This window comes from Chrysoperla carnea, chromosome 1 (assembly GCF_905475395.1).
Source record: "Chrysoperla carnea chromosome 1, inChrCarn1.1, whole genome shotgun sequence".
NCBI classification, from domain to species: Eukaryota; Metazoa; Arthropoda; class Insecta; order Neuroptera; family Chrysopidae; genus Chrysoperla; species Chrysoperla carnea.
In genome coordinates, this window is record NC_058337.1 from 25431178 (window position 1) to 25455323 (window position 24146).

General features: G+C 30.0%; 2 protein-coding genes across 3 annotated transcripts; both read right to left on the reverse strand.

Moving 5' to 3' along the window:
• Positions 1 to 1260: 1260 nt before the first annotated feature.
• Positions 1261 to 3988, reverse strand: LOC123305532 (Y-box factor homolog). The gene is made up of 5 exons (XM_044887279.1): positions 3832 to 3988; positions 3307 to 3370; positions 3063 to 3096; positions 2343 to 2999; positions 1261 to 2273 (listed from the first exon to the last, which is right to left on the reverse strand). The coding sequence occupies exons 1-5, from the start codon at positions 3887 to 3889 to the stop codon at positions 2229 to 2231; spliced, it is 858 nt and encodes a 285-aa protein (XP_044743214.1). The 5' UTR covers positions 3890 to 3988; the 3' UTR covers positions 1261 to 2228.
• Positions 3989 to 7802: 3814 nt separating this feature from the next.
• Positions 7803 to 16490, reverse strand: LOC123305508 (nuclear pore complex protein DDB_G0274915). Of its 2 annotated transcripts, XM_044887243.1 has the most exons (7): positions 16100 to 16490; positions 15222 to 15374; positions 14778 to 14998; positions 13786 to 13943; positions 12864 to 13128; positions 10573 to 11982; positions 7803 to 10539 (listed from the first exon to the last, which is right to left on the reverse strand). In XM_044887243.1, exons 1-7 carry the CDS (start codon positions 16291 to 16293, stop codon positions 8966 to 8968), a joined length of 3975 nt encoding a protein of 1324 aa, XP_044743178.1. In that variant the 5' UTR covers positions 16294 to 16490; the 3' UTR covers positions 7803 to 8965. The 2 variants fall into 2 exon arrangements, with proteins under 2 accessions (XP_044743178.1, XP_044743177.1); XM_044887242.1 differs by having other exon boundaries at positions 7805 to 11982; positions 16100 to 16489.
• Positions 16491 to 24146: the final 7656 nt, after the last annotated feature.

Sequence of the window (24146 nt, forward strand, 5' to 3'; positions counted from 1 at the left end):
AAAGATTGGTTCACATCTTCTGAAGTTGAATTCAAATGTTTAATTCAGTTTCAAGGCACCTTATAGTAACACTGTACGAAAGGCAACTTAACCTTGAATAACCCTAAAATTATCTTCCAGGTTCTTTGTAAAGCAATATTAAAAGTGGTGCAAAATGTACCTACAAACAATGACTACCACCAAATCACATTGTGTGCGAAAAGGTTGCTTTTGGTTGCACTAACATATTTTCTATTTTTAGTTTTTTCGTCAGCAAATTCTAAAATAGAATGTTTGGATCTTGAAATTGATCGAAATTTTTGAAGAAAGCGGGGAAATGTTTTTTGTTAATTTTAGAATTTTGAATAAACATATCTTCCTAAATTGACATGGCTCCTGAATTTATAAAGACTAAAAATAGTACAGATATCATACACTACATATAGCTTTGTTTCTTTTTAACTTTTACCACGCACCCGCCGACCGGCAAATATAGATCAAAACTCACATTTCTCCTTAATAAAATTATGAACTTTTTTGTAAAACGTTTAAGAATGTCTAGCTGTATAAGCGTGTATGATTTAAAGTAATTTATGGTAAACAAATTTAAAAAAAATATTTTTTTACTTTTGATAGTGAATTGTAAACTTGACGATATAAGACGAAAAGTAAACATTTTTCGATACCTGACGTAATTTTCAAAATATTGAAAATTTTCTTCAATTATTCAGCTTTCGATATTTCGAAAACCAAGCCAGATATCGAAAACTTTTATTCTTATTTTTCGTCTTCATTCATGAAGTTGTAATAAAATTCATCAAAGTTGTAAATAAAATAAAAATAATATCAACCCTAAATCTACCTATAGTTCGTACATCTCTTATATGAATGGAGACACTTGGTTTTTTCTTTTCTATGTCATTGCTAAAAATTTGTTCCAAGTGAAAATTTTCACTTGGGGGGGAATATGACACAGAAATTCGAGGAACCTTACAGGACGACTTGGAACATTACCTACTATCATTTTTGAAAAGCCAGAGAAATGTTTTTATCGATTTGTTATTTTCATATTGGGACGGATTTTTCAGATATTTTCACAAAATTCTACATAAAAAACGAATTTTTTCCTTGTGAAATACACTCGGATAAAAAAAACCCAAATTATGAAGAAGTTATTTTTTTCAAATTTAATTAGATATTTTTTTTGATCCGGTGATATTTTCTCGAACTGTCAAGACTATTAAATTCTGAAATATAAAATTTGAAATAAAAAAAACGTGATTTATTAAGAACAGATTGTTTATTTCTCTCCAAATGGGGAAAATACAAAAATGAAAATCAACACAAATTATTATGATCGTTCAAAAAATTTTTTTATAAATTAAAGCTTAACTTTGAATTAATTAATTGTGGTATGTACAATTGAATCTTAATTTACAAATACAAAAAATAAATTAATTTTTTTTATCTTATTTTTTTTTTTCAGTAATTATAAAAGTTCTCCAAAATGTACATACAAAAAAAAAGAAGACACTTAAAAAACTATTTAATCTTTCCAGCAGATAAAAAATAAAAAAAACACATTCACAAATAATTTAAATAATATATATAAATATATATATTTTTCCATCTAAATTAAAAGAAAATTCGAAAAAAATTAGCACAATATGAAAAAAAAAAAAACTATCAATAATCAATTTGAATGCAAAAAGAGAGAAACTCTTACTATTCTTTTAAAAATATTTGTTACTTTTGAATCTGATTGCAACGCTTGTATATTAATGCCATTTTGAGTTTACTGGCGATTTATTAGGTGTTGAATGAAATTCACAATTTTTTTGGGTCCTTCCGTTACCCCGAACAGGTATCGAAAGGCTTTTGATTTTTTTTATATTTAATTTTTTTTTTTGTTGTTTTTAAATTATGAAAGGAAAGATGTTTATTTAAAAATTTCTTGCAGTCAGACTTAAGGTCTTGAAAGGCATTTCATGAACACACGAATAATTCAAAAATAATTGTCAATTCTTACATTTACATATTTTTTTCCTATAAAAAGTTCCATATAAACTTTACACTGTTATTATAAGTAAAAATCAGTATAAAAAATAACGTACAAAACAAAATCTAAATTTACTTTACGTTATGAAATGCCTTGGTCTGCATTACTTTGACTCACGCACTAAATAGTTGTTTAAACAAAAAATTATTTTAATAAAGTTTTTATAATTGGTCTCGCGTGAGCACTAACTTCAAGCTGTGCTCTCTGTAGTGGTGTTCTGAACGGGCTGGCTCTCCTATCAAAATAAATAACATTTTTAGATTCGACCTGTTAAAAAAAAGGGGGTGTTTAGTAGTTTTTATACCTTTGAATCAGTTGGTTCAGATTGACTGGTGCGACCGCCTTGTTGACGTTGACGTGGCATACGTCTACGATAGCGAATACGGGGGGGACCACGAGGTCCATCACCTTCTTGTCCTTCACCCTGGTTGTCCTGACTGCGAGGTCTTGGTCGTCCACGACCTCCACGGAAATTTCGTCTGAAGAATCGACGTGGAGGACCGCCTCTTACTCCGCCGCCTCCTTGTTGATTTTCACCATCTGTTTGTTCACCTTCGGTGCCTGTATCTAGACGACCTTGGCCGCCACCACCACCTTGACGACGTGGTCCACGGTAATATCCATAGCCACCACGTCCACGACGGGGACGATAACGTCTTGGTGGGCCGCCTCCTTCACCTCCTTCATTAGAGGCATCACCTTCTGTTTTACCATCTTGTGCATCTCGCTGACGACGGTTTCCGCCGCGGCCTCCGCCACGACCTCCACGGGGATAGAACCATTGACGAAATCCACGGCGCTTATCTGCAGCATAAGGTGAGCCTCTAACAGCTGTGCCGTCAGGACCTGTCACTTGTGCCGCTTCGTGCCCTTTCTCGCCTATCACTACATTAAATTCCACCACTTCACCGTCGCCCACCGATCGCACTGCTTTTTTGGGATTGTTTTTCACAATGGCTGACTATAAACAAAAAAATAAAAATTTTAGTTCAAATATTTTTTTTTTTAAATCTTCAATCATTACCTGATGTACAAAGACGTCTTCTTTGGTGTCATTTCTGAAAAGAAAAAAAAATAGGTTAATTTATTTAACAAGAATTTCCTTAATTATGTAATAAAACGAAAACAAAATATAGGTAAACTATTTACCCATGATCTAAATTATAAACAAACTATTTGTATACCGAGGTCAATGGACTAATAAACGTTAGCTATAAATATCTAACGCGATATGTGATTCAATTTAGAAAAAAAAATATTTCACTTACCGGTTAATAAATCCATAACCACTTTTTACGTTGAACCACTTTACAATGCCGGACACTTTGTTAGCTAGAATTAAAAAAAAAAAATTTTAATAATTATTTTATGTATTAATAAAACGAGACATGTGTAATTCGCAACACAAGGTAATATATTAAAACATTAAAATGAAAGACCTTGGGTTCAAATTGTTTTAGCATCCAAATATTTTATTGAATATAATATAAACTAACAGCGTCATACTGGCATCTGGCCACGCGAATTTATTAATGCACAATTTTCCACATGTTTATAAAAATTCATAAAAAATGTTTATTAACGTTATTTTCAAACAAAAAATAGCAGGAATACATTTATTTAAAAACCCAAAACACATTTTGTAATCAGAAATAATGAAATGAAATTAATATTGTAGCCATGTGCTTGAGACGCTTTAAGATGGACGCCGGTTTAAAATGAACCCACATTTAAAATTGATCTTTTTGACAAGGTTTTTTTACAAAAATATATTTAAAAAAATATGTATTTACCGATGACTTGCTTAGTGGCCGCCTTGGGTTGTTCGGGCGCCTGTTCCGGTTCAGCCATGGTGTTAATGGGCCGGTGGGAAGATGTTTTCACTCCGCTACCACTCCTGGTGTTAACTGCCTTCCTGTCTGTACGGTTGTTGAATGCTTCTTGAAAATACAACGTACACAGCCTCTTTAGTTCTATAATTATATTTTCCTGAATCTAGTCAACATATATGTGTTACTGTGCACTTTGTCTAACACATTATTTGTATGTACTTAACTTGATAGATAGTGAATAAACAATATGTCGTGGCTATGGATATAAATTAATACTTTCATTGCGCAAGTGTTTTTAAACAAAAGAGCTATTGAATTCATCTGATTGGATAACTTATCGCAGCCATCGATATATATAACTAAATTAATATTTTATAATTTTCCAAATAAAAATATTATTTTTGTAATTTTTAATGTTTGTTATTATTTTTTTAAATTGATATTTACAAAATTTCGCGCAAAATATTCCCTAATATATTTATTGTTTAAGGATGGTCATATTGGAATTGTTCTATGTACTGTTTCATTTTTAGGGCTCCGTATAGGTATATTCAATGAAAAATCAAATAAACCTTCTAAGGCTTCTTTTGATTAAAAACTAAAAATACAAGCTCCGTATTGTTTTATCGTTATGAGAGAATGGGTAATAGAAACTCTTGTCAATGTCAACGATAAAAATTAACTTTGAGAGTACATATACAAGAGACCGAGGAAAGTATTGCTAAAAAAGTTTCCAAGACTTGAATAATATCTAATTAGCAGACGTTTAACAGATGCTTCATGTGTACCTTATACTAATTAGTAACATTTTAGCAATATTTCGGTGCTCTTTAGGTGTACTGTTATTCTAGATTTTAAATTAAGAAAACTGTTTAATAGTACGCTTTAGCGCTTCAGTGTTAAAGGGAAAATATAGTCAAATATTAATATCCTAATTCACAACGCACGCGATATGAAAAGGACGACAGGCGAATATTAACAGAACTTTATGATTGAACTCTATGAAAGTATGATTGGATAATATATTTTTGAATGAATTATTATAAGTCAGGTGCTGATCACTTATCCCTCGGAACCTACCACTTTGTGTGTAAATTCACTTGTAGAGTCGCTTATAATATGTTCCAATATTAAGCAGCTCTAATTATTGTTTTTCATAGAATAGTATAACCTAACGGATTGTTAATATTCAACAATATATTTATTAAATTTATATTAAACAATGGCATTATTCTATGATGAATTTATTACATTTTGATATGAGTAAACGGCAAGTTAATCTACGTACGCAACAGTTTATTGGTTATTTACGTAAAACGTGTACTTTTTCCGCACGAGTAATAAAAATATTAAAATGATAAATTGCAAATAACTATGATAGCAATGAAATTTTTCTTTTGTATATTGAACATACTACTGAGCCCTGAGTGCAGAAGCTGAGATCACACTTTGCTAGTTTTTTTTTTATTAGCTAAATATGTATAATGATATAAAAAAATTTACGTTTTTCCACATTTAATTCGAATATTATAAATAGGATTCATTATATGAAGTACTGATTATTTTATAAATATGAAAAAAGTTTTTAAGACGCAAGAAAATAATTTTTTATTGGGAAAATTTTTGTTTCAGAACAAACCTAACACTAGAACATATAAATAAATAAAAAATAGTTCAACGCTCTATTAATTTGTTCTAGAAGTAGAAGATTCGTTCATTTACCTCTTTCTAGAGTTCATTACGTTTATGATTTTTTTTAATAGATGAAATAGGGAATAGAAAAAAAACTAAAAAAGTTTTGTTGGAAATTTATTTTTTTAATTGCACAACTTACAACATTATAATTGAAATGTACACATTTATTAATGTATGTATCTGTAAGCATGACTAAGGATTTTTTTATTAATATTTTAATAAAAATAAGTATAAAATTTTTCATATTTTCACATTTATAAAATGTATAACTTTTCAATAATTCTTCCTCTCTTTTATGAAGAATACTTTTATTTTTTATATAAATTTTTTCTCATTTTTCATACATTTTTGAAACAAAAAAAATAAATTTGTAACAAAATTACAAAGACAGCCTTCGATTTAGTAATTGCTTTGTATATTAATCTCTAATACAATTTTATTTTGAGTCCAAATAAATGCTAAAAACTAACTTAACTCATAAATAATAATTTATTTTCAAGAAACATTTTAACGATAATTATCGAATGGCGGACCCATATTAGATATCCAAACCCCCAATCCAAAATTTAAAATTGCTTAATAAACGATAAATATCAAAACCAGATATTAGAATGAAAATCTACAAAAGACCGACGAATTTTTACAGTCATTCTGTGTTAAATCCACCCGTTTGCGAAATTTTTAAAATAAATAATTTTGAATAAAGTGTTTTTAAATGCTCCAATAATTATGTTTTAGGCATTCCATAATATAAAAGCCTAATAAAATTATTTTAGAAATTAATAAAACAAACAAAAATTTATTCGTAATTTTGTTTTTTCATATTCACAAATAAAGTCATGCTAACGTCGCATAACAAGATCTGTCAAGGAGTAATATCACTCTAGGAACAAAAAATTTCACACAAATCTTATTGAAAAGAGACCCAAACGAATTGGTTGAAATTTTAATATGTAGTAGTTTATGCTTTTCCAATTAAACATTCGTAAAAATTGCAGTCTCATCGCCGCAGGGGATTGTAGTTGTAAGGAATAATACAGAAAAATGTCCTGTAACACAAACCCATTCGAATTTCACACAATTATCTGCTAAGGATAACTTCTAAAAAGAGACTTATCCATGTTATGTCAACCCTTCTTTTAGCAATAATTCGGGATAGCCATTTTTTGGTAGTTCGAATTAAGCCACTGGTAGTTTAAATTCACATAAATTCACCAATTCCTTACTGCTCTGAAATAATCTAAAGAGCCTATATTTGTTATGGCTAGTTTTCGAAATAAAGATGATGTTGCTAGGAGTCAAAGCGAACTATATTTTAATAAATCTGAATTGACCATAAATAAACTATTGGATCAATATTAATGAATTCAAAAAGTATTCTTAACAGTCAGTGACACACACCCGACAAAGCGATGGTCAGGCATTTCTTTAATACAAAGTAGGTAGCAAATATTTCACTGAACTGACTTTTCCGCTCGTGCAATGAAGTGTGTAGACGGACTTTTACGTGAAAGGCTTTAAAGTTAAACCTTAAAATTTTCTACACTTAAATTCAAATATTGCTAATCCGTATAAACTCTTGAATACCTTAATGATTAAAAGAATATTTTTTTAAATGGTGTTTTAAGCAAAATGTATCGATATTTTTTTTAATTCAATTAATAAAATATGTGATCGAGAAATTTTTCTATAAAAAATGCAATATTAAAGAGATAAAAAAAAATTGTAGCTAAATATTTTAATTACAGATAATTCTAATGCAATCCGTTTTTCATTAGATTTGTGTGAGATTCTTTAAATTTTGTATCAAATATGGGTAAAATATTTTACAAATTCTTGTTAAAATTCGAATTGTACCTTATTTTGAATACCTTAAGATACATATTTGAAAATTCTATAATATTACTCCTTAAACTTATTCAACGTAACTGATAGGAATAAGTTTCCTTTTTAATATAAATTAATTTAAATATTATTTTTGAAATAATAGAGCCTAACTTAAGGACTTTTTTTACTTCACTTATATTTTAAGTACGTACATTTGTGCGTTATTTCTTCAGTGAAGATACATTTATAAAATTTTATAATTAAAAATATATAACAATTTACAACATTTTCTTAAATTAAACTCTATTAAATACAAAATCAATGACGGATTTTTTAATAATAAATATCCAGTATTATCCGCCAAAGACTTTTAATAAAACAATTGATATTACATAGTTTTTACGAGATTTTTCAATAATCAACATGTATTCAAAAATTACAATAAAGTTGCCACAAATTCTTTTTACTTTGATTATTAAAACTCTTGTCTTAAATTTGATGTTAAATTTAACACTATCTATAAGATAAGACTCATCTTAAATATTTATTTTGATCATTTTTGAGTATTCGAAAATGAGTCATTTAATTTTTAAACACTGATTAGTACCCTCATGGAATTATAGTGGGTACGATTATTATGATATTACGCACGGAATATGTAAAAAATTTCAAAGAATGGAAAAAAAAATTATTTTTCTGAATATATCGAATAAAACCCATTAGAAATCGCGTCTTATTATTTAATAAATTATATTTTAGCCCGTTTACGATTCGATTTTTTAATAAAAACTGAAATTGATGGAAATATTAAATAAGGCTTCGTCAATCTATGATTCACGGACCACTTATCACATTTGAGTTTCGAAAAATATATAAATAAAAATTATAAAATGAACATGAAACGAATACTAAGAAAACGTAGAATACTAAGTAAACTGTAAATATATATTAAGATTTAACATATAATAAATTTTTTACAAAGTTGTGGTAACGAAAATTAGGCGGAATACAATGCTATTTTTTGAATGAATTTAAGAATAGTATCGGAATGATATATAAATATTGAGGTAGTGAAATATTTATGAAGGATTTTGCAATCATATTTTTGTGAGTTGATTTTACATCCAAGCAGAAAAATTGATATTGTCTGTTGATTAAATCGCTACGAAATTATTCAATGAAATGATCCTTGAAATTTATTTCATAATATAACTCGCGATGCCTTTCTTAATCTATCCATTTCTAAATATATACAGTATAAAGTTTTGTATCCATGGGATAGCAATCACTGTTTAATTTTTGATCAGAATCTAAGTGTTAATCAGTCAGTTATGTTGTCACATTTAGATTCTGATTGAACAAATTTATTTGATTATAGAATAAACTTAGATTATATAGCCCTCAATTAATTACCCTAAATTTGTATTAGCTTTGATTTTCACTTTTGATGTTTATGGATTGAAAAACAAAAACTTTTTATGAAATCATATAAAAAATAATTTAGTCAGATTTAAAATTACAAAAAAAAAAAAAGAATTAAACGTTATTTGTTTTTTTAAATTTACATAAACAATCATTTTTTTCTATTATATCGTGCTGTTGCGCGTGGTCTAGGTGCCGTTGAACCAGTACCTATACTGAACATATTTGGTGCACCTCCAGTTGCACCGAATTGATTTGCTCCAAACGCTGCAGGTGCAGTTCCTCCACTACTACCAAATGAAGGTGTCGTTGTGTTTGCACTAAAATTAAATCCTCCACTTCCAGCTGGTTTTGGTGCTCCAAATTGGAAAGCATTACTATTATTTGTTGAATTAGATGCTGGCTGTGATCCACCAAAAGCAAATACACTACTCGGTGAACTTGCCTGTGAACTAGTTCCGAAACCTCCAAATGCTGCGGGTTGTTTATTATCGGGTGTTCCGAAAGCAGGCGTTTGATTTGTTGATCCAAATAATGGAACTGCAGTGTTTGTTGTAGTAGAATTTGTACTTTGAGTTGTTGATCCAAATACATTATTATTATTATTATTTTGAGCACCAAATGCGGGAGGTGAAGATGCACCAAAAGCAGGAGTTGTTGTATTTCCAAAACCTCCAGTTGTTGATCCAAAAGTGTTATTGTTTTGTGTAGTTGTGCTTGCTCCGAAAGTGAAAGCAGAGGTTCCACCAAACGGTTTATTTGTCGCTGAATTGTTACCAAATGTACTTGTATTGTTTGTCGAGCCAAATGCGCTGGGAGTACTGTTGTTATTATTTGATCCAAAAATATTTGTAGTATTTCCTGTAGAGGTAGAATTACTTCCAAAAGCATTAGTAGGTTGTTGAGTTGTTGAACCACCGAAAATTGGTGTGGATTGCGTTCCAAAACCAGATGCTTGTGTGGTTTGTGCCCCAAATGCTGGAGTTGTTGATGACGTGTTTGATCCAAATGGTGATGCCACAGCTGATGTTGTTGATCCAAATTGAGCTGTCGTGGTTGGAGTACCAAATCCTGTATTTGTTGCACCAAATGCATTTGAAGTTGTAGTGGGTGTTCCAAATTGTGGAGCGTTATTGCCACCGAATGGAGATGCAACATTTGAAGTAGATCCAAAGGGAGTGCTACCAAAAGCGGAACTTGTGGTAGTTGGTGCTCCAAATCCTGATGATGTGGATCCAAATGCAGAAGTTGTGGTTGATCCAAAAGATGGAGTATTAGCTGTTGTATTCTGAACACCAAATGCTGGTGCGGCATTAGTTTGCCCAAATCCTTGATTAGTTGTAGTGGGTTTTCCAAAGGCTGAAGTTGTATTTGAGGAGCCAAAAGCAAAAGTATTTGATGCAGTTGTTGTACTTCCAAATAGCGGAGCGTTACTTGTGGTAGTGTTAACGCTTCCAAATGATGGAACTGCTGGTGCACTATTACCAAAAGAAATACTTGCAGTTGTAGCAGCAGGTGTCCCAAATGTTGGTGTATTTGTGGATCCAAAAGCGGGTGGATTATTTGTAGTAGGTGTTCCAAAAGTAGGCGCACTACTTGTAGTCGATGTTCCAAAAGTAGGAGCATTACTTGTAGTTGATGCTCCAAAAGCAGGTGGATTATTTGTTGTCGATGTTCCAAAAGTAGGTGCATTGGTTGTCGGTGTTCCAAAAGCAGGTGTATTACTTACAGTAGATGATCCAAAAGCAGATGCACTACTAGTTGTAGATGCTCCAAAAGCGGGAGTAGTACTTGTTGTAGATATTCCAAAACTGGGAACATTGGTTGACCCGAATGGTGAGGTAATACTTGAGGTAGTTTTAGGTGTACTAAAAGCACTATTTTGTGTATTAAACGATAAAGTGGTGGGGGTACCAAATGTATTCGATTGTACTTTGTCTTCTTTATTTGTAGCACTTCCAAAAGAAAATGATGGATTTGTAGCTGTAGTGATTGGTACACTTTCACTAGTAGATTTTGGAGAGAATGCGGCAGTACCAAATGGTGTTGCAAATGTGGATTTATTCTCCTCTATTTTATTGGTATCTTTTGTAGTACCTCCAAAGCTGAATGAAGGTGTTGTAGTTGAAACATTCGTTGAAGTCGATGTTTCTGATTTTTTGTTTAAATCGAAACTAAATCCTCCAGAAGGCTTAGATTCAGATGCTGGAGTCGTACCAAAATTAAGTGTGGGTTGTTTGTTTTCTGTTGGTTTAGCCCCAAAATTTATAACTGGTGTAGTATTAGTCGATCCAAAGCTGATAACAGGCGTTGCTGAAGTAGTTGCCGTAGCAGTAGCGGGTTTACTGACTTCGGGTGTACCAAATTTAATTGGAGCTGTTCCAGCGCTTGTTTCATTATTTTTCGGCGTATTTTCAAACATAATATTATTCTGAGTAGTTGCCGGAGAATTTATACTCTGACTTTCTGATGTAGGTAAACTATTACTTGTGCCAAAACTCATCGTCGAGGAAATTGGTTGAGTAATCGAAACGGATGTAGTTGTAATTTCTGGTTTACTCGCTACAGGACTCTCCGCTGAAGATGTTGAAACAGGTGTTGATGGTATATTAAATGTGACATGTTTTTTAACGGCATCTGATGGCTTACTAGTGCCTGGAGACACTAAGATTCCAGTAGATTTAGGAGAATCAACGGCATCCTCCTCGTTATCAGGTGGAAAGAATTTTTTTGTTAATGTCTTCACATCCCAATCTTCACCACTTAACGCACCCAATAAAGCAGCTAAGCGTTTACGTTTTGATTCTTCTGTTGGTGGTTTGAATGGCACAAATATGTCGTTTTGTTTTTCTGGTGGATTTGAGATGAATGTTAAACGACACACACCATTTTCATTGACTATAGTACCCTCATTAAAGTTTTCAACTTGTTTTTTATTAATTTCATCACCGTTGTTATTCAATGATTTTTCTTTTGTATTTTTCGAATTATTTTCTTTTGAGTTTGTTGTTTTTGTTTGTTTATTAATTGATGGTGATGTATTTTCCACAATTGTTACAGTATTTTGTGCTGAGTTGTATATTGTTTCTGGTGGCTTTATTGGTGATGATTTCATACTGCCTAATTTAATTTGTTTGTTTATGTCGGTATCTTTTGGTACCGCCATTTCTGAAACAGATAAATATATTAATTAAACGAATGTTAAAGTAGTTAATTAAAAAAGATGGCGAGTGGGGCTCCTTCAAAAAGTTATTGTCAATTAAAAGATTTTTTTATACACACTTAAAATTTTTTAATATACTACACTGGGTGTCTGCAAGAGCATAATATTATGCCATTGATAAATAATACCCGTGTAGAAAATCTAAGTAAGGTGTGTTTTTGTTTATTCTAAACAGTAGATATGGAATCAAGCACAAAAAACATTTCATCTGATAAAAATGTTGAAGATTTTCGCACGCGCTAATAATTTAGTGGACGTAGGCGATTATTTCATTTGTTATTTTATTATCTTCTTATTAGAATAAATGAAAAAACAATATGAATTTTAAGCTTGTCATTAAATTGAAAATTTTCCAGGTTTCGTGAAAGGAATAGCTCCATTTACGATAATTTTCGTACAGGAAAAATTTGGTAGGTCAAACATAATAAAGCCGCACAATAATTTCTGGAGATATATGTATCAATGGCATATACGGTCGGATACTCAATTCTAGCACACATTCTTGTTAAGACACCACACAAGGAATTTACTCAACACAACCAGGTTTACATCAGAAGAAACAATAGTACTTTTTCACTACATTGTAGCATTTATGTAAAAAATTATGTCAAAACATAGAAATACGAATAGTGGACTAATTTGTGGTCATTGTAACATCACAAAGACCAGCAATTACGATCTAATTTAAGGTTTAAGCGCAACTTTCATTTCTCAAATACTGTAATCATACTAAAATTTTCCCTTTATGACACCCGATTTGAGTCGATAAAGTTTTAAAATAAAATACATGGAAATTATCTAAATTTCTGAAATAAAAAATGCTTACCAGATTTACGTTTGTTTGCATACTGTTGTCTTAAATGTATACTTGAACTTAATGAACTAATAATATCATTGTAACCATGTTTGACTTGTTTATACTTCTTTGGGGATGGAGATGACCCATTTGATCCGTTAAATGATTGTTCGTTATTGACATCAATGTCACGAACACGTTTTGAACTTAAGGGTGTATCAATTGATTCTGTATGTCCATGTCCACTTGACAGCGAACTTTTTCTTTGTCTTTTATTCTTTTCTATACTATCGTCCTAGAAAACAACATAAAAGTTTAAAATTGATTTTCTCTTATTTACGTGGGCAGAGAAAGTGGGGACTCCCAGTGACGAAAACATCTTCAAATGAGTTAATTTTTGCTAATCAGAGAAGAAGCATCAGTGACACGCCGATTTTGTCTATTCTTAAAAGGTTTAAATTTTTAGCTAGAACAAGCTGTGAATTTTGAATGATGTTAGGAAAAATTCGTCTTCTGTTAGGATAATTTTTTATCAAGTGTGGCAACTTTAACCTCTTCTACGCGAATTAAAACCTCTCTTCGTATTTTTTTGAAAATATATACTTTTTGTAAAATCAATTTTTGTATAAGTTGCAAAAAACGAATTTTCATCATGTTAGAACGCCAAACTTTTTCATAGGTAATGAAATAGTCCCAAGATTCGATCAAGTATACTTGATGTTTACGATTTCACAGCTAAAAATTAGATTTGTGTATAAATGCAATACTTCGCGCATTAAAATCCTATTTTCAATCTGATAGAAAATCTTCTATAAATGATACTGAAAAGTTTATGTCCCGGGGCGCTTTCTCAACGCAAATTGGGTATCATTATATTATATAAATTAACTTCGCGTAGTTTTGGCACGGGAGTGCTGCTGAAATCAAAATTTAGGAAAAAAAGTGCACTTACTCTTGCATGAATTCGTTTTCTTGATATTTCTTTTAAAGCATCTAAAACACTTCGAGTACTAATTTCAGATTGTGTTGCTATGGTATTATTTACTTGTTGGTTTGGTGATTGTAATGATTGGTTTAAAATTAAACTACGATCCATATTATATGAATTATCTGCAAAAAAAAAAAAGGAAAAAGTTTTTGAGATTTAACTATTGATAAGTCGATCAAAATCAGTTAAAATGGATTATAACGACAAAATATCAAGGTTCAAGTCCAAGGACATATCATTTACGGAGACCAATCATCATTAAAGCTAATGGTCTATAACAGGGACGGCGAGCCAATTTTCACTATGAAGTATCAATATATTAGGAACTAGTTTTGTGTTGATAGTATAATAATAATAACAACAAAGAACAAATTTTTAGAAGAAAGGGGCGCCAAGTCGATTTACGAAGAGTAAAAAAAAAGCCAATATTTATGAGAGGCCGCACACAAGTTGGAGCCAAGTTGATTTATGAATACTAAAGAAAAAGGGGGGAGGGGAACAAAAAAAATTTGTAAGGAAAGGCGCCATATAAGGGAGCGGCAAGATAATGTATGGGCACGTCTATGGCAACATTAAACATGTTTTATAAAAAATGGCAAGTTGATACATAAAGATTCATCACCCCTGGTCTGTAACGTTCAAAATGTTATATTTCGAACACTATTAACTGAATTTTGTATCGTATTCACTTTATTTTGAATCAATCATATAAACAGAGTTCATTTTTTATTGGGAGCCCAAACTTTAAAAAAATCAGAAAAATTACAAACAACTATTTAATTTATAATCAAACTAGGTATATAGAATAATTTTGATACAAAATATTCAAATATAGGAGGTTATGAACCAAAATAATTTATGAAGCCTTATTTGAATTTATCAATTTCATAAAACAATATCAATTTTTAACTTCTTCAAAATGATGAAAATGAATTAATAAACATCAAAATACTCACCAGGTGGAGCTATTCGTACAGTAACTGGACGGTGCCCAGCCACTTTAACTGATTTTAAAGGTGTCTTATTTAAATTAACAACAGGAAATAATCCAGGACTACCATATTTAGCTAAATGTGTTAAACGTTCTCGTTCTCGTCCATGTTCACTTTCACCATATTCTCCACTATATTGTACTATTCGTGAGGCAAAGCCTGGACTGTGCATATCAGTATATGTGCTAAAATATATATACAAAAAAAAAATTAATACAATTCATGAGTTTGAAAAACATCTTAGACACAGCAAATTATGTGAACTACATGATTTAACTGCTCGTGTGTGTAAGAGACAATCCGCATTAATATCACAAATTTTTTTTTACGGATACGGATTTATCTCCACCTTTCTGCACGATTTTACAAATTTGGTGCTAATTGCTAAGTTAAAAAGTAAAAACTTACCCCATTCCAATATTGTATCGTGAATTTGCCAATAATGGTCCTGCAGCATTTGGTATTGATTTTGGTGAATTTTGGCGATCTGTTGTGGGTGATGTTGATGAATTCAATTGTGACGTGTTATAGCTAGTGTCTGATAATGAATATCTTTCAGGTCTAGAAAAATACAAATTATTATAAATTAATTTATTCAGTTCCAACAACCAAACGTTAATAATAAATTTGCTGGAATATGATTACGGTTTTATCAAATTATAATTTAAAAAATCATGCTTTAGACCACAGCGATTTGAACAGATACTTTGTTACACGGTTCGTAGTAAAGATTAGTTAGCGATTTATAATTATTTTGTAGGCTTACTGCAGTAAATGATCCCTACAGAGTCGCACCTTTACTAACGGAGGATATTAATTTCTATTTACTTAAATATTAAATGATATGCCTAGTAATTAGAACATTTTGGACATAAATGTTGAAATATTTAGATGATTCTCACTCAGATACATAATTTCAAATGTAACACTTACGTCATGTTACTCTAATTTGCTCAAAATGATTCAATTTTAAGTCGGCTAATGAAATAATCAATCTAATTATTTTTAGTATAATAATATCAACTAAGCTATGGTTGATATTTGTATAACTTTCAAACATGATGCTCGGCATTTAATACATCAACGTAAGAGTTATATACTAATTTTAAAGAAGCTATTTTTAAATAGCTTCGTCATGGACTCTTAAGCAAAAAGAAATTATAGGAAATCTGTATCAAATAAAGACAAACTTCTCTAAACATTCCTTTCCTTTCCAAAGATCTTGTATAATTAATTTCATGGCGGATTAAAATTAACTGATTAAAAATAACGAAAAATCTACTTACTGTTTGATTCTGTTCGGTCTAACCATTGATGAATTTGATGTTAGATCAGCTCCCCTATATATAATCGGTGAGATAGGTGTTGATGTATGTTTGCCAATATTTGCCAATGAATTCGATCCAATACATGGTATTGGTGTTAAAACACTAGCACTACGATTGACCCGTTTATTATCCCAACCACTTTGTGTGAACATTTTTGTAGTATTATTTGGTACAGTGTAATCAATATTATTATAAATCGAATATAACGATGGTATCGTTTGTAATATAAATATTCTAACCTTCACAATAATATTCTTAACCTTAGTAAAACCATGCCCTTGTATACTATTCGTATTCGGATTAAAATCGTAATAAATACCTAATAATATAATAATGTATATGAACAAAACAGACCAAATATAATATAAACTGAGCGACACAACACTTATTGAAAAAAACAACAGAATTTTATTGTCTATTTTCATCATTTCAAGGTAGACCGAGACATCTTGTACGATTACCAACCTCTAAAAATTACGTTGAACGCGGGAAACATGCGCAGTGTATCTTTCTTTTTTTAATTTCAAATTATAGGCGTTTATTCAAATTTTTTCATATTGTTCGTTTAATTGATTTTATAAATTAAAAAAAAATTAAATTATGTTCAAAATCCATGAAAATGCAAATTTTTCGAAATTACGTAGTTGCCATGATTATATCATGATATATTCAAACCGAAAAAATAGGATAGTTACAACTTTACTAGTAGGTAAGTGGCTGAATCAGTACAGTACTAATGAAATTATAATAAATTATGTATACAATATTGGTAATAAAATACAATAAATCCCATATTGCTGACTGTGTACTTTTCTCGATGAAAGGTTATCACCTGACATTTATTACATTTGTTTAGCCTTATATTTTGTTCCACTTTTCAGGATTCCGTAGAACATGAATAGCTAATGTCAATAGCTCTTGCCTATAAAAGTTTTATATTATATTAGACTCTAAATAATTGTATAATATAGAGATTGTATAATATGTATAGTCTGAAATAGAAAAATATACACCGTTTAATTATAATAAAGTATAAAAGTAATCAGAATAAATGGTTAATAATCTAGGAAGAGATAGGGTACACCGAAACAAGCATTTTGGTATGCGCCCTATCACCAGGGCCGTAGTCAGATATTTGGTCCGAAGGTGGCCCAGGACAGAAAACAGTTGCTGACCATGGCTAGATATCATCCCACAGGGTATTGATAATTTATTCTGATACACTCTATATAAGTTACCTTTGCCATCTACACAAGTTGGTATTATGCATAATGCCAGCAACTAAATATAAAATTTATTAAAATTTACTCAAAGATAATTAATCATTTTTTGCTGTTAGAAAAAGAAATAATGAATTTAAAAAATAAATTTAATTGTACCTACTAAATTTTTTAATTCAAATTTCGTCATTGGCATTTGTTCGTAGCATAGCATAGACACATATACGTAATAATCCTATATGGTCAGCTTGCTATGGGACAGAATGTCCCAACAGTGCGATGCCGACCATATATTATTCTCTCTATCCTCCGAGACGTTAAGCACGATGCGCAGGCTTATCAACTTGGCAGTTCTATATTCGTTGTGTGCGTAGTCATGGTAGGGACAATAAAATCGATGCCAGCGCTTCCAGTGAAAAATTTTGGCGTTAAAGGGGCCTGTTATTACTAATTTGCAGTTCTTTACATGTTAATGTTATAGAAATGTCAAATTAAAATTATTGTAAAACACGAATTAATTAAACTTAATGCATTAAAAATTGTGAAAATAAGAAATCAAATTGCACAAATATTATTTTTCAAATGTAAATTATCATAATTATTTATTTAAATTTGTGAGACAATAATATTAAATTTTCAATGTAAGTCTTAAATGCAATCCATAGGTACAATTATATATGCATCCATACAATTCTATAATTAAAGTAGTGTATCGTTACGATGGAAACGAAACACACGCACGGAGCGAATAAGAACCAAAGAGTTTATACAACTAGAGACCCTCTGTCCTTGTTTAATCTATATTTTTATTAAGTAAATAGTTAAAAAACGATTTATGGAATATTATTTAATACATTAAAATTTATTCAAAAAATAGAAACGTCAAAAGAAACTCAATACAAAAATATTACAAAACTGTATATAACCTCTTTGTACGAAATAAATAGAATATCAGACACAAAATCTCTGTGCTTCATATGATTATGACATATGACTATGACAAGGACACAGGGGAACTCACTGGCAGTCTTATCTCTCATTCATCATATCGCATCCACTTACAGGCTAGCAGATCCCTCGCGTTCTCTATGTATATAAACTCTTTGATAATAATAGTAGCAGATGTGCAGAACAGTCTTAGTCACTCGGAGATCAAAGAATAGAACACGAGACACCTTTTGCCTCACTTTATCGGAGCAGCTTCCACTTACAGAAACTAGCCATTTAGGAGTATTACATATATGTATAGACAAATATCCTAGCAAAGTATGTAGAGTTCGTACAAAACAAAGTGGCACTGAACAAGAGAGAGTGTAGATACGAGTGCACATACATATACATCATACACTCTCTGTTGCTCGGTGCCACTTCGTTTTGTACGAACTCTACGTTATAACATAGAGGTAGATATATACTTATAAAGAGAGTATGTTTCACAAAGTGTAGTCATTAAAATATATGATCTAAGGTAGTCATATTGGCTTGGCAATGGGTACTGTCTTGAACATTACTAGACAAGTGTATGGAGTATACTTTGCCCTGACCTGGTGGTTCTGGATGAATCTAGCAGAGAAGAAAAAATAATCGACATTGCATTTCAGGATGCCCTAAATGCTCTAGAGATTGCTCGGTAGCAAAAGCTTAAAAAATATAACCAACTTGTTGCTGAGTTAACCATGAAAGGCTACATGGTCTCGCTGGATGTATTTGTCTTTGGTTCGCTCGGTAATCAAGAATATCACCCAAGTATACGCAAACCATGGCTCGGTTGATGGTGTCGAACACGATCCGCTGGGTATCCGCAATAATTGGATGATCCGAACACCCGAGCCACTAAATAAATACTGATTAGAAAAGCTGTTGTAATAATAGAAACCACCAAGTATCAATACGAAAAATGTCCGATTTTAATATATGGAATTTAATAAATTTTTTAATACAGTTAAACCTGGTTAAGTGATACATCAAGGGACCTACAAAGTCACACTTAAAGAGGTATTCCACTTACCTAGTGTCTCGGATAGCCAGGTATAAATAAACATCTGTCTCATTTACAGAGAGTTCCATTAATAGAGGTCAGAATACAGGTTATTTCAGTTTTAGAGGTACGATTACCACGGGAACTAAAATTAATGCTTGCTGCTTTATAATTTACTTTAACTAGTCAATTGATTCTTGTTTAGAAAAGCTTATAGATTAATATTGTGGATCTTGCCAGAAACCCTATTGGTCCAATTTTTGCATAACCCCCTCCCCCTCCACAAAAACAGTTAAGGTTCTTTGGGTCATTTAACGTTAAAAAGGCTCTTTGTGATTTTTTCGTAAAGTTCTCCGTTTTCGGGATGTTAACAGTTTAATGTTTGGAAAAACTCCAAAAGGGCCATTTTAAAAGCCGAAAAACGGGGCTTAAAATTACAATTTGAGCTTATCAAAATTCTAAAATAATGTTTGAACATCCTTTATGAATTTCTGAAGAGTAATTACAGATTCTTTAATGCTACTAAAGCCTCAACCTTTAATTCTTTAAAGATGTTATAATTCTTATGAATAACAGTGTGTAAAACTGAAATGTTTAGTCTCTCTGTCTTACTCATTGTTAATGATGGGAATTAAACACCTTTTTAAGAATTGAAAATTGAGCCTCTAGAATGAAATAACCAGTATTACTCTTCAGAACTTTATTAAAGGATGTTCAAAATTTATTTTATAATTTTGATAAGCTGAAAAATCTAAATTTATGCCCCTTTTTGAGCTTTTAAAATGGCCTTTTTGGAGTTTTTCCAAACATTAAACTGTTAATGTCTCGAAAACGAAGAAGTTTATGAAAAAATCACTAAGAGCCTTTTTGACGTTAAATAACCCATAGAATCAAGAGTAATTTTTAATTGATCCAAAAAAATGTCATTGAACTGTTTCTTTGGAGGGACGGGGTATGCGAAAATTGGATCAATAGGATTTCTGGCAAGATCCAGAATATTAATCTATAAGCTTTTCTGATCAAGAGCGGTTCTTATATTTTGCACACTCAGCCCCATCCAGCGCCTGCTCTAAATTGGTTATATTCGTGCATAGAATGGATATTATTTCTAAAAATTCAATTAAACTTACCAGAACACTTTAACCCTAAATGTTAGAAAAATTATACTAAGAGGTAAATTATGTAAAACAAAAAAAGCAAGGTTTATATGAAAAGAATAACACAAATAATATAAAATAACAAAATATTAATCAAAATTTTTTCTTAAACAATTTACAAATTTTTTGTTTACTGAACACATAACTGGAAATATTAAATTCTAAAAAAAGAATAAAATAATAAGAAAAAAAAATAAACACATTTATACTGTCGCGATACGAGAAAATTGAGTAGCAAAAAAAAAAGGGATTAAGAGTCTATATGTGAAAAGGAATTCGTTTATAGAAGACAAAATTTTTATATTTACAAATACGATATAATATATCTTGATTTTTGATATTAATTTTCTTACAACAGCGTTAATTTTACAAATGATCTTACATTATTACAGAAAAATTAATCATTAAAAATAATTACAATTATCATAGGGACCTTATGTAAAAAAATATACGCAGACTTGAAATTAATTTCATTTATATAATCGATGATTAAATAAATGAAATTTTATTTAAAAAAGAAAGTGTATCTTGAAATAAATTGTATTTAATATCGAAAAGTTGATTTTATAAATAAGAAAAAATGGAATTATATTTACACACAGGTCTCTATATTAAATGCAACTAAAAAATTCCGTAAAACTAGCAATTAATCGTTAAATTAAATAAACAAAATTACCTATAATCCATTATTACAAAAATATTTCATATATTCTCAATCCTTTCATCAATCAATTCCTTATTTAAAATTTTTTTTTATAGAAAAGATAATTAAAAATTTTTTTAACTACATTTTTTAACGATTAATTTTAAGTTTTACAATATAAATTTCCATTGTTATGTCTAAAAAATATGTATATAACAAACGTATTAACACTGACGTCATTAGCTTGTATATATAGCACTAAGCCTTACAGAATACATCAAGGCTATATTGAAAGGGTACATTCACCAAACGCAAGCACGTATTGTAACATGAAATAATTAAACGAAGGATTCCTTAATTTTAGAGAAAAAATCCATACGCTGTGATATCTGTGGCCCAAAATATAATTTGAAACGAAATTTTAAAACGAAACAAAAAAACGAGCTGTTTAGTTTAATTAAAATTTTTATTTAAAGTCAGTTAAAAATTTAGTTACATTTTGAAATTGTTATAGTTACTATAACAATAATAATAACTATAGTTACTTTTGAAGTTACTTACCGAGATTAAAAAGCTTCTCTTCAAGTTATAGAGACGGATATTCAGAAAGTTTTAAAGCCCCCTTTTATTTGAGATGAATAGACATTAGACAACATTAAGAGATTTATTAAGAACTTAATTAGCTAATATATCTAGTATTCGAATTTCGATGTTTTTCTGATTCTAATTTAGGTAACACGAAAGTATATTTGACATGGATAAAAAAAAATGCTGTCTCGAAAAATATTTTTTTAGCTGATTATTAGCAAAGATATTTTGGCAAATATGTACTGTTTACTTTTTTCATCTCTATAACTCGAAACTTGATTATGCTACAAGGTTCCCTTCGGTCTCGTAAATTTTAATTTTTTGTATCGCCAAGTCGCAGTTTTCCCGGTCAAAAATTCTCTGATCTCCACCCAAATTTACGCAATATTTAGCACGTTCTAAATGTATAAAATTTCAAAAGACATTTCCCTAGCGCATCGCTGTTTATATTGTACCGGTAGATATAATTCAATTTCCTCTTCTTTAACCATTTTTCATTTTAAAATTAATTACTTTCACCACTAAAATTGTTGCTATTATAATTGTTATGAGGAAAGTATTTCGAACTACATCAACAAGGAGATATGGAAAAGTATATTAAAACTTGAGCTAATTTTTTTTTTTTAAATCGGGAAATAAGAATTCTATAGTGGAAGAAACATTATTCATGATAAAAGTAAGGTAAATGAAGTCACCAAAATTTTGCTGGCCACGTTCACGATTTTATTTTTTCCTCTTTACAATTTCTTTTTTTTTTCCTGTATAACAATGTAAATTTATAATTATCGAAAACAAAATGTAAAATAAAACAAAAGAGTTTGTTCTTGATGTAAAAATGGTTATCTTTGATATTTTTATCCCATAAATAATATAACATCGGATTCACGATGGCGACAAGTAGAAAAAATACTATTATAATTTTTTTTAAATGTAAATCCATTTATCCTGAGATATAAATCTAATAATATAATTTTTCATTTATATACATTTTTATCTTCTTTTTTTTTAAATACGTTTTTCTCTCTAGATAATAATTATTAATAATTTGCTAAAAATCTATCAAATGTGTTTTTTTTTCTTTTATATAATTATAAATCTAGACGCCATAAAAAAATGTTTCAATAATTAAACGATTGTATCGAAATCTTTTGTACGAATTGATACAAATTTGAAACATTTTTTGTTTTTCTAAACTAAATATATTTTTTATACACTTTTTTTCTGGTAATAACTCACATTTACTTATGGAAATTATTTGATACCGTCTGTGTGTGTCTTGCACAATTTCTATTGCACCAAAAAATAAAAATTATATTCTAAGTGCCCAAATAAAAAAAAATTTCTCTATATAAATTCAAGGCAATATACAAAATTAAAAATTACTTTTTTTGTCAATGGCAGTTAAATCTGTGAAACACATTTTTTTTTTGACTTAGTAGAAGTTTTCCTCACGCATGCGCCTTTTTAATTATTATTTATATGTAGTTTTAGGTATGAGAGTATATTTAATTGCTCACATTAATTAAAATTATTAACAATTACGTAATATTAGCAAATATGCATACTTAAATAATTGATTTTTTTTAACGAAATATGTCTACGCATACGTGATAAAAAATGTTTTATAATAGTTTTAGTTTTATTTGGTGTTACAAAAATTACTTCTATTAGATTAACTTTTACTCATCGAGCCCCAGGCAAATAATTTATATTTAATCAATACTAAAATTAAGTTTGAAACTTTAATGTAAAATTTCAACTAAACAAGCAATAAATTCTAAATTTGGGCGATTCTACGAAGAACTTAAAATGGCTATAACTCACGTATAAAAGCCTATTCTCGTAAATAAGTGACTTAAAGGCGATCAGTGGACAAAATAACATAATAATATAGAGCTAGCTAAACAACTGATATCCAAGCGGAATTTTCACACACATCCGGCGAAGGCTTTAATCAACCTGAAGTTCTCAAAGTCGAAGTACTCTTCAAGTGCCGATTTCTCACAGACGTTAAACATTCTCATTTTTACAATTTAAAAAGTTTATATAAATATTCGATAAACTTATTATCTTACATTTTATAAAATTTATTGTTCGAGAAAAATATTTTAGGAAGAAATTCTATGTTTAAATTTATGTTTTTAAAATTTTTTTACAAGTGATGCGGAACTGTTTCAATATGTAATAGGCATAGCACAGAAATTTGGAAGCATCCAGAATTAAAATGAAACTACAATTAAATACTTTCAAGTAAATTATTATGAACTTTTCAATATTTTAGTGAAAAAAATATACTCCGCTGAGATTGCAAACAATTTTTTATCTTTCTACCCTCAATTTATTTTTAAATCTAATTTTACTATTACCGAACTTGTGGAATTGTTAAATTTTCCATTAAGCAATGGTTACTAATTTTTGT